This window comes from Marmota flaviventris, chromosome 19 (genome assembly GCF_047511675.1).
Source record: "Marmota flaviventris isolate mMarFla1 chromosome 19, mMarFla1.hap1, whole genome shotgun sequence".
Lineage (NCBI taxonomy): Eukaryota > Metazoa > Chordata > Mammalia > Rodentia > Sciuridae > Marmota > Marmota flaviventris.
Window position 1 is genome coordinate 37913332 of NC_092516.1, and position 11442 is coordinate 37924773.

The window sequence follows — 11442 nt, forward strand, 5'->3', positions numbered from 1 at the left end:
GCGGCGGAGGTTCTGGGATGCTGAGGGAAGCCAACGTGGAAGCCGACTTGCTCAGGAGAGACCAGGTGCTCCTGTTCACTGACGAGGCGGCTCTCGTGGCAGCTTTGTGCCGATGGGGAGGTGCAGCTGTCTCTTTCCTCTTGCAGGATGTGCAGAACAAGCTGAAGGAAGCGGCCCAGTGTGTTGGAGATGAATTTATGAACTGTAAGCTGGCTACTAGGGCCAAGGTAGTTTTCTGATTTTGAATATTTATTTCCCTTTTTGCTAGAGAGACAGTCATCTTAACATGTAATGATACTCGTGCCACCTCTGCTGTGTGCTGGGGTCCCACTAGGCCATTATATGTTCTCATTGTACCCTCTTTTGGCTGTTCTGTGATGGGGTTCTGCCTGCCTTATGGGTGAGGCCGCAGCCTCTGAGCAGCGGAGTCACAGTCTCTTTCTCTTCGCCGTCAGGACTTCCTTCCCTCTGACATCCAGACTCAATTTGCTGTGAGCAGGGAGCTGATTCGGAACATCTACAATAGCTTCTACAAGCTGCGAGACAGGGCGGAGAGGATTGCTTCGAGGGCCATCGACAATGCTGCTGATCTTCTCATATTTGGGAAGGAATTGAGGCAGGTGGCCTTCTTCAGGGTCTGTGGAGACATCAGGTGGGGAGAGTCTTCAGAGGGTGGTGGGCTCAGGGCAGACTGAGTTTCCTGTGCTAACTGCCACTCTGACCTGTTTCACTGCAGAAGGGAAGAAAGTAGGGCAGGCAAATGGGGGATCATGTTTAGGAGAACAGAGGTGGGACCTTCAGCCAGGGCAGTGTGGACGCCAAATGCCCCTGTGTACACTGCAGGCTTGCCAGCTTTCTAGACGTCAGCCCACTGGCCTTAGGAAGGAGCAGCCTGTGGCTGGCTGCAATTCCTCCACTCCATAGGAATGGCACACAGACTGCCTGGGGTCTTGTTGGGAAGAGAAGTCCCTCACGAGGTCTGAGTGGGGCTGAGATCCCACCTTCTTCATTGCCTCACAGTGTCCCCATGGGCCCCTCCAGGAGCATGGGTCTGAGTGGGACACAAGGGCGAGTGTCTCCTGGCTTATGTGTTTTGCTTTCCACAGTGCTTTAGGGTCTGACACGACCCCCCTGCCCTCCTGGGCTGCTCTTCACCTCAGCACCTGGGGCTCCCTGAAGCAGGCCCTGAAGGGCCTCTCTGTGGAGTTCGCCCTGCTTGCAGACAAAGCTGCGCAGCAGGTGAGTGCACTGGCTCTCCACGCACCTGTCCCAGGGCGTTCTGTGCCCTGTGGGACTGCAGGGCTACCTCAGCCCAGCTTCAAAGGGCCGACTTCTACTGGGGGAACAGCTGTTTCTGGGAACTGCCTGTCCCCATCTGTTGTGGGTGGCTCCCCACCAGTGGTTTGTTCTTTGGAGAGGGCTACCAGTGACAGAAACAAGTTGGGTTCCGATCTCTTGAGCATTGACTCTGCTGAGATTAGAAGAGGGTGTCTGCTCTTTCAGGCATAATTAGGTGTCGGAGTTGGCTTCTGGGTGGGCCAGATAGTTCCGATTGTGCTGAGTCAGCTAGAATTTGACAGAATAACTCAACTCAGATTAATTCTCAGAATAGTAACTAAGCTCCCAGCACCCTGAGAGACTCCCTCCTTCCACCTTGCCGCTCACTTAACTTCAGGAAGTGCTTCTGCTGTGTGGGCAGGAGCTGTTTTTAGAAATCTGCTGGCCGTTGGGGATTAATTTGAAGATATAGTATTCATCATCAAACTTAAAGGTTCACCTGGGGATTTTATGTTATGAAACTGCTGCCTAATTTTGATGGTGAAAGTTGTTCTCTACTTTGTGGGGAAGTAGTCTCGAAGCTCCTGGTGGAATGAGGCATTTTGAGTGAATTAATGTCCTTGCTGAAGCTCCACTCCCTGCCTGACACCTGGAGTTCTTCTGTTGTCTGTGTGGTGGGCCTGCCTGCCAGGGACCTGGGGGCTCTTCTTGCTGGAGGTTGGGGTGCTCAGGTGTTCATGATGTGTGTGTGCCAAAGAGGGAATTTGATCTCCTTGCTGTGCCTAAAACTCTGGGTTTTCTCTTCCACTCCCAGTGCCCGTGTGTTCCCTTTAGAAATAGAATTTTGAGCCGTGTAGGTAACCTCTGATCAGCATGGTGCCTGTTCCTTTCTCAGGTCTGTAGGTACCCATGGTGACGAGCACTGAAAATAAGGTCTCAGTGGTGTGACTAATGGAGAGACGGGGGGTTTGGGGCCTGTGCCAGGACCATGCGGCTTTTATGTTGGCTTCTGGGCCTCAATTTCCCCACTAAGGTAACATAAGGGGTTGAACTAGGGCGTGCAAACAGCTGCTGTCTTTGAATCCATTGCGCCTCTCCTCCGAGCTCCTGTGTAAAGCAAAGCCTGTTCCAGTTGCAAGGACACAGGCACCAGGAATCCCTGGGGCTTTGCAGAGCACAGGATGACCTCCCAGGTCCCTGGTGAGGGGAAAGGGCCTGGGTGTCCTGAGGGGTGGAAGCCTGCAGTCCTAGGTTCTCCTCAGCTCTGTGGCTCTGTGATATGTCATGAACTTTGGTTTGAAATTTAATATCTGGAGAAGTACTTTTTCTTGAACTTTCCTCCTGGTCTTTGGCATCATGAATTTACAGCTATTACGTGTAACTGGATCAGGCCACCCACCAGGACTTTGATCTGAAAGGCTAAAGTTCTGTCTTACCCTTGCTCCACAATTAAAGGCCTCTTGGGATGATTTTTCCTAATTCTATTTTTACTCATACCCAATTTTATTCTATTAAGAGACGTACATATGATGTCCCAGCAAGACTAGTGAGACTGGAGGCAGGGGCTGCTTTCTTCATGGTGATGGTGTGCTCCTCTTGAAGGCATATGCCATGATGGTTTATGTGCACTGAACCCCAAATGGAACTTACTGCAGATGACACAAGAAGGGAGGAACCTTGAATCCCTTTCCTACTGGACCAGGGTACAGGGCGCCTCTGCCTGGCTGGTGTTTCTTTTCCGTGTCTTGAAATCCCATAAGATGCTTGTTATTTTCTTGGAACTTACTGGGTAGAATCTGCGTTGGCTGCAGGTGTGGGATTGAGAGGCCAGGAACCTTCTGGCTTAGTGGTCCAAGGCTTGGAGGATGGGATGGTGTTCCCAGAGTCCCCTGAGGTGGCTGTCGCTTTCTGCTCCTAGTCCAGTGCTGTTTCCCCAGCCTCCTCCCACCTGCACCACCCCCACACCCAGTCTGATGTGCCGCTTCCTCTGCCTGCCACAGCTGCAGTACTGGAGGCCATAGGAGCATGCAGGTTGCGCTGGACGCCCGTGGGCTGCCCTCGTGTCCCTGCGGAGTGCTGCTACCTGTGTATTCTGGGAGGTCTCTGGGTAGTGATGGGGCTGCTAGTGCTCACATGTGTCCTCAGGATGCTGTGGGCGAGTACAGGAGCTGGGCTTTCCCTGTCATTACCAGGAGCCCATTCCACTAGCAGGGCCACCCATGCCGCTGTGGGCTCAATGTGCACCTGTCCACAGAGCCCTGAGCTTGTGCCAGCAGGAGCCTCTGACTGCTCTCCCTCATCCCCTCTCTGGCCTTTAGTATGTGACCTTTCTCATGAGAATGTCTCTGTTCCCTTATCTCAGCCCAGCTCTCTCCCACGCGCCCTTCCTGCAGCAGCAGCTCCTTCCCCTGCCCCTCCCGGGCCCAGGCCTGTGTTCCTCCCTGTAGTTGAGCTTGGAGGGTGGCCCCTTGTTCCCAGCAGTCTCCTGTGCATACTCTTTTGACACAGTCACCAATAAAACTGTTTTCTGCAGTGCTGGGCAGAGCTGCTGGGGTGTACGAGTGTGGGTAAGAGGGGTTCAGAAAGCCAGAGGAAGACACATTGGTGTTGAATGGCTGGGGCAGAACTGTGGGCTTCAAAGGCATTTTTGCCTGGACTTAGGGTGCTGTTATATAGGAAGGGGGGTCTTCTACAGAGTGGGCCGTTGGCTCTGGGAGGGAGCCCACCCAGGCTAGGGCTGGCTGTAAGCCGCCTGGCTGGGTCCTGTGTTGGTTAACTCACCCCTTGTTTCCTAGGGCAAACAGGAAGAGAATGATGTGGTGGAGAAGTTGAACCTTTTCCTGGATTTGCTCCAGTCCTATAAAGTGAGTCTCAGCCACTCCTTGGTCAGGGATAGCATTTTTCAAAATGATCTTAGGATCTTTCAAGGGTGTGACTCCAAGGGAATGGAAAGAGTCAAGAGCCAGCGCTGTGCAGGGAACGTGGTGGACTTTCCAGAGCTAACTGGAGTTTCCTGGGCTGGTTGGGGCTCCTTGGTCCAAGCACCAGTGGGCTTTCCCTGAGCTGAAAGTGGGAGGAGAAGCCCTGGGAGTGTGTGTGCTTGCGCTCTTTTACGTGTCTGGGGGCCTGGCCCACAAAGGGGAATTCACCCAGGAGTGGGTGGAGATTCTAGGAACTTGGCTTTGGCACAGAGGAGGGAAGCTTTCCAAGTGTGGGAGCATCTGTGGTGGGACAGATTGTGATGGAGCACCACGTGGAGCCAGAGAAATCCTTCCTACTGAGGAGGCCAAGGAGAGTGGGCCCAGTGCTTATGGGGCATGTTCTAGAAGGGATTCCTCTGTTGAATGGGATGGTATCTGGTGGCCTCTAAAATCCCGGCATTGATTGTCACTTTAATTTCCTGCAAGGTTTCTGATGGGGGTTATTTAGGGTGCTGCTTATTAATGACATGTGTCTTCCTTGTAGGGCTTCCTGGTCCTCCTACTGTTAGGACACTGGCCCTTTGGAATTGGGTAGTGTTAGCAGTCTGAGGTCCAGAACTGTCCCAGGGCTCTGTTTAAACTGAGATTCAGCGTGTGGGCTTTGGGTTGGGGACCTGGTGGTGGTTTGTGTAGTGGGCCCCTGTGCAAACCTAGTATGCATAAGACTGAATCTGAACAGGGCCTGGCCCCTGAACTGCTCTACTCCTTGACTGTTCCCTGGGCGAAGACAAACAGGAAAACAGGTCCTCTGGAAGGGCCCTGGTAGCTTTCATTGTCAGCCGTTTGCTGCCAGTTTGCATGCCCCAGCCTCCCCGTGTTCTGGACTCTTTCACTGTCCCCTATTGCTTTTTCCTGGTTGTAGGCGGGAGGACTTAAATTGGCCCTGTGAAAGGGGCTCTAGAATGTCCCTGGGTTCCGAGTTCCTCTGGGTCAGCTGCTGAGGGCCAGTGCACAGGTGCCTCCTTTTCCTTGCAGGATCTGTGCGAGCGGCACGAGAAGGGCGTGTTGCACAAGCACCAGCGGGCGCTGCACAAGGACGGCCTGATGAAAAGGCAGGCGGTGAGCAACCGCGAGCCCGAGTCAGTGGAGCAGCTGGAGTCCCGCATCCTGGAGGTAGCTGAGCAGGCTGGCAGGTGGCGGGGCCAGGTGGCAGCCTTCTACTGTTAGGACACTTTGGTCCCTCTGGCCCCTGGAGCCATCCTCATGAGCTCCTTTTGGTTGGCTGGATGAGCTTGTGGAATGTCAGTGCCCTGAGCTGGGGTGCTGGGGACGCGCCCAGGATGATGTGCTTCTTTGTACTTGGTGTTCTGTGTCCTGGCCCTTCATCCCCTGGAGTCTTGCTTCAGTGGTTGCATGGAAGGGGTGGAGACCCTGGGCCTGGGCAAACACAGTATGTGGGCAGGGGTGCTCCTCTTCCTGGCACCTTCTGGCCAGGTGTGCAGGGAGACTCTTTTCCTTGCAGCAAGAGAACATGATTCAGACCATGGAGCTTCGGAACTACTTCTCCCTGTACTGCCTGCACCAGGAGACGCAGCTCATCCACGCCTACCTGCCCCTCACCTCCCACATCCTCGGGGCCTTCGTTAACTCTCAGATCCAAGGGCACAAGGAGGTGAGGCCCTCCCTGCCCCACCCCCTACCCCAGCCCTGTCCTGGCCAATGCCTTCCAGTTTCCAGCTGCAGCTCCTGCAGCTAGTGACCTTGGGGAATTATTTCGGACAGTCAGTAGAGTTGGGGTGTATGTGGAAACATAGTGCTTGTTCAGATTTATTAGTGTCACATGTGGCCAGAATAATTATGAATTTGTTCTCATGGTTCTTAGTGGGGAGAGCAGAGAGAGACCAGAAAGGAACAATTTCTTTCCTTCTGGAAGAACTTGAGAAGTCAGGAAAACATATCAAGTCCCAAAGCCCTACTGTTTGGAGATGGTGTGGGGGATGGTAGGAATCAAGTTTGAGGGGTTAAAAATATCATTACTGGGCTGGACGCAGTGGCACATGCCTGTAATCCCAGTGACTTGGGAGGCTGAGGCAGGATGATCACAAGTTTGAGGTGAGCCTCCACAACTTAGTGAGACTCTGTCTTAGATGGAAATTTAAAAAAAAAAAAAAAAAAAAAAGACTGGGGATACACCTTAGTGTTGAGTGCTTCTCGGTTCAATCTCTAGTACTACAAAAAAACAAACAAAACCCCTAAAAAACCCATTAACTGGACATTTTTCTGGAAACCCCTGGTCAGCTTTCTTCAGATGTTGGCTCCTTGAGTCTTGGAGAAGCAAGGCTGTGAATCATCCTGAGATATTTCACACTGCAGGGACACTCACCTGGCATGAGTGATCTGGAGCCGTGTGACTCCAATGTGTGTCTTGGGCTCTTTGCTCCCTTCTCAGCCAGTGACGTGTGTCTGTCCTTCTCCAGACAGCCTTGTGGGTCTGCTGAGGCAGTAATTAAAACATGACGCTATCCAGTTCCTCTTTCCCAGCCCAGTGTAGTCCCTGTGCCCTCTGCTTTCTGATATCAGTGGCCTAGCTTCCTTCCTTTTCAAGTAACTTTTGCTTCCTGCCAGCACTGGTCCAGGATGGCTTCCTGAGAGGGGTGCGTCTCCCTGTGGCCACCTCTAGCCCCTGGCAGTAGAGGAGGAGTCCTGGCTCAAAATTTGTAAACCTTGGGCTGGGACTGAGGCTCAGTGGTAGCGCACTTGCCCAGCATGTGTGAGGCACTGAGTTTGATTCTCAGCACCACATATAAATAAATAAATAAAACAAAGTTCCACCAACAACTGAAAAAAACAACCAGCAACTTTGTAAACCTTGATCTCAGGTTCCTTCTGCACAACTGTTGCAACCTCTTCTGACCTCTGGTTCAGTTGCTCTGTCTGAAAAAAGGTATGAAGTCTGGCCCTGCCAAGCTTCCTGTGGTTGGCCTGGGCATTGATGGGTGACGGGCTAATGCAGCAATGGCTGCTTGGCTGCTCCTGGCTGGGTTCTGTGGTACTAGGCACAACTTGATCACAGTGTCTTCATCACCAAGGAGTACACAGGAAGGTAGACCAGTCAGTGAGGAACAGGTCTCACCCTGGCAGAGACTTGCCCAGAGCCAGGGAGAGGAGATAGGCGTCAGTGCTTCTGCATGGAGGGCCAGGAAGCAGCATGTCACAGGAACTCAGATCTGCAGTTCTGAAAGGTCTCTGCAGCTGGTGGGGGGTATGGAACATGGAGATTATCAGACAAGTTGGGAATACTTGTAACTGACCAAGTCAGTGGCCAGTTTAGACCCTGGTCTATACCAGTCATGCCAGACTGCCTGGGTGCTTGGTTGTACATGGTGCAAAAGAGGGGGTGCAGAGCCTGCTCCAGAATTGTAGAGTCCTGGTGTTTCTGGTGCCCAGTAGTTTCACAGCACCCTTAGGCTAAAGAAAACTTTTATAGTCTGTAGATTGACCGGCTCAGACAGCATCACAGTAGACTGTGTATTCTGACTAGTGGTATGTTTCCTGGGAACAGCTAAAATGCTCCCGAGGTTTGGTGAGGAGCCTCCTAGCTGTGGGCTGGTGAAGAAGCAGCACATGCATTAGGAAGCCGACTGCATGACTTAATTACTGTCTTAGGTCAAGGAGACATATTGGGTCAGCAGGTCTGGGCTTGGACATCTGAGTGGCTGGTGGGGACATCAGTGAGGAAGCATGTGACCACTGGGCGACCACATCCCATCTGGGGATGTGGCCATGACCTGAACTGCAGGATATTTTTTTTCTTTTCCTTTTTTTTAGAGAGAGAGAGAGAGAGATTTTTTTTAATATTTATTTTTTAGTTTTCGGTGGATACAACACCTTTATTTTATTTTTATGTGGTGCTGAGGATCGAACCCAGCGCCCTGCACATGCCAGGCGAGCGTGCTACCGCTTGAGCCACATCCCCAGCCCAGGAGATATTCTTCATTGGTGTTGCCTCACTGGTCCTCATCTTGCTGTGCTAATGAGATGTCGGGTCTAGTGACTGGATCTCATTAGCATGTTCCCAGGGCCACATACAGATCTTCTGTCATCACATGAGCCCCCACACCAAAAACATGGGTCTCTGCCCCGACCAGCCACGCTTCTCGCCTTGTGCCAAATCTGGACACAAGAGTGCCTCCTGGCGGCTGGCCTGCTGTGCCACAGTGCTGGGTACGGCGTAACAGCCACGCTTCTTAATACCATGTTGAGCAGACTCGAAGCCCATTGGACCTGTGTGCAGGGGACAGGTGGGCTAGCCTGGGACCTCTTTGGAGGAGGGGCTACCATAGGGTGTGGGAAGGGTCCAGTGTACCCTCACTTCCAGAAGCTCTCTGGTGACCTTGGGGAGATGGTGTGCCCAAAGGCCACCAGGTGGAGGGAGAATTGGAGCTGGTGTTTTGGGGTGCCATCCTATTTTCTTTTCTGCAGATGGGCAAGGTGTGGGATGACCTGAAGCCGAAGCTCAGTTGCCTCTTCGCTGGACCACACAATGCGCTGACGCCACCACGGTCCCCGCAGGATGGCGTATGTCCTCACTAGTGCCTGAGGCTGCGGCACAGTTCCCTGCGGCCTCACTAAAGCGTCTTTCCAAATGGTGTGTCCCTGCCAATTCCCTTCAGGTGGCCACTCCCGCCCGTGGTGCCCTGGTGGGTGAAAGGGAACATCCATCTGAGCCCATGGGTGGGGCTGGTGGTTTTTCTCTTCCCTGGGTGGGAGGTCTATGGCCCCCTGACCCCTGCCCATCCTGCCCTGTGGCTGCTAGCCCGGTGCTGAGAATTCGGGTTCCTCACGACACCCAGGGCCAGGGTTGCTGAGGCTCATAATTCCTGGAGGAGTGTGGAGGAGGCTCTAGGTGCTAAAACAGTCCAGAGGGCTGGCCTGGGGCAGGGGTCAGCTGAGCAGGGCAGAAGGGAGGACAGGACTGCCCCATGACCTTTGGGTGACCAAATGGCCAGTCTGTCAGAGGTCAGAACGTTGACCAGGGTCTGCAGACATTCCAGCCTGGATGCCTGCTGGTGTAGGTTGCTGGACGTAGTGTTTGATGTTCTAGGGGACAGCTGAGGCCTGGTCTGGGGTCAGGTGTCCCTAAGCTGCCCCCTCCACATGGGTACACTGTGATCCTGAGTATAAGACAAAGGCACATTGAGATCTTGGGAGATGAATGTGGAGGTTTCTGTCTGAGGGCTAGAAATTGGTCTGTCCTTTTCCTTGTTTGGGGGCAGCCAGTGTTGGACTCCATGTTGTGGGGCTCTGAGGCTTTAGGGGTGGGCAGGGACAGGTGTAGGGGAATGTGTTGCCTTCAGCTGGGGTGTTGGGTGGAGCATCCATGTGAGTGCGCTTAATTCCTTTTAAAACCATTTCCTTCTTTTGGGCAACTGCAACCCCTCCAGCCCTGCTATTCCAGGAGACTGGCCGGCTGAGGCCACTTCTCTCTTCAGGCTGAAGAAAGCCACTCTCAGAGCCCTGGGGTCAGACCTGGATTGCTGCTGCTCACACCCCTTCTGTGGTGAACACGGAGCCACCTTTGAGCTCCCTGTCTTAGTAACCCAGGGAGAGATGCGGAAGAGGGTCTGGTGGTCTATAGTTCCTTCCAGGGATGCCTCTTAGATACTGAGGGGCAGGACTTGACCTCCTTGGACATCCATGCAGCTTGCAGGCCTGGAACACGGAGCCCCAGCACACTGCATACCCTGAGGGTGGGAAGTTATTCTACCTGCGCCAGAGGATATAGTGCTGTGATTGGTGGCAGTGGGGATTTGACTCTGTCCCTGCCGTGTAGTCTGTCCCTGCTTCCCTGTAACCTCCCTCTATGGAAACAAGTCTTGGTTGCTGTGTGGACCTGTGTCACTTGCAGGACTTATTCCCTGGCACCAAGACACTTGAGCTGTAACACCTGGCCCTGTTTGTGCTGAGCAGGCCACAAGGCCTCTTCTGTTCTGCCCCAATTTGGGAGCCTGGCCTCTCGTTGTGGGACCAAAGTCTATGGGGAATTGTGGGCATGGGGCTGGGGGCCCGAGTCTCTAGACTGGGCAAGACTGCACTCCTCAAGTAGCCATTGGGACTTCTGGCCCCAAGCCTTCAGGATGGACTGTTCTGAAAAGAGCTTCACTGCCAGGGACCCTGGGATGAGTGAGTCCTGGTCACATTCCTGGTGCCTCCTGCTATGGAAGGAGGTCTCAGGGTCCTTATATTGTGTTATGGAAATGTGGGCCTAGGGGAGGACAGCCTGTCTGCTCTGCTTCGGTGCCTGTGGCTCAGGAGCCAGGGTGTGGGGCTCTTTCTGCATGGCTGACAGTTCAGTTTGGATGGAGTTCCCTTCCTTCACCTCTCCCACCCAAGGGGAAGATCAGTGGGGTGGGGGGTACTTGCTAGACAGCAGAGGCCACTGTTTCTCACACTGGCACTTCCTGGTCCTGGGCAGAAGTGCTCCCACCTGGGGCAGGATTGGCTACTCCCAGCTCTGGGGTGGAGTCCCTGTGGTGGCAAAGGGACCAAGGGTCCCTCCACCCTTCCCTAACTGTCCTGCTGCCTCAACCTGCGTGCCACGCCGTGGCCATGCCTGGTCTGGTGGAAGGATGGCTGGGTGTAATCCTGGGCAAGGGAGGCTGAGTGGGATCTTGCCTGCCACCTTCAGTTTGGACAGCCTGCGTGGCCAGCGGGAAGGCGACTGTAGAGCAGGAGCAAGTAGAACGTTCTGTCAGGTCTACCGTGCTCCATCCAGGGCACTCAGTGACAAGGGGCTAGGCTGCCCAGGCCATGCAGGAAGGGAAGACGGGCTGTAGGTCGCAATGTGGACACCTGGGACTCTGAGCCCATGAATTCAGGATTGTTCTTAGTGTCCAGGTCTTTTTCTTGTGCTTTGCGTGAGCCGGTCCTATGTATGAAGCACTTTACTAGCTGCAGGAATCAGTTACTACTACACCCAATAAACTGGAACTGTTTATAGGTGACCTGTGTTTTGTGGTTTTATCAACAAACCTGAATAGTTGCTCAATGTGTCTGAAAGTCCTACTGCTTTGTGCAGTGGTGATCCAACTCTCCTTCCTGGTGGAGGAGAAAGGAGAAAGCAAATGGTCTACCCTCCCAGAGCAGTGACTGCCTCAGTGTCCCCCACTGTAGAATGGGTGGTAAGAGAACAATATGTTCTCGCCTGCCTGTGGCCTGCACGCTGGGTAGATGCCAGGCCCTC

The 11442-nt window shown here is 53.6% G+C and overlaps 1 protein-coding gene across 3 annotated transcripts in view; it reads left to right on the forward strand.

Moving 5' to 3' along the window:
• Snx8 (sorting nexin 8) overlaps nucleotides 1–11203 on the forward strand; it is a 75267-nt gene extending 64064 nt beyond the window's left edge. For all 3 annotated transcript variants that reach the window (XM_071605547.1, XM_027922762.2, XM_027922763.2), the window contains exons 5-11: nucleotides 147–227; nucleotides 456–616; nucleotides 1107–1239; nucleotides 4074–4142; nucleotides 5235–5372; nucleotides 5722–5871; nucleotides 8682–11203. In XM_071605547.1, coding sequence (XP_071461648.1) covers nucleotides 147–227; nucleotides 456–616; nucleotides 1107–1239; nucleotides 4074–4142; nucleotides 5235–5372; nucleotides 5722–5871; nucleotides 8682–8792 — 843 coding nt within the window. In that variant the 3' untranslated portion in view covers nucleotides 8793–11203. The remainder of the gene's footprint in view (nucleotides 1–146; nucleotides 228–455; nucleotides 617–1106; nucleotides 1240–4073; nucleotides 4143–5234; nucleotides 5373–5721; nucleotides 5872–8681) is intronic.
• Nucleotides 11204–11442: the final 239 nt, after the last annotated feature.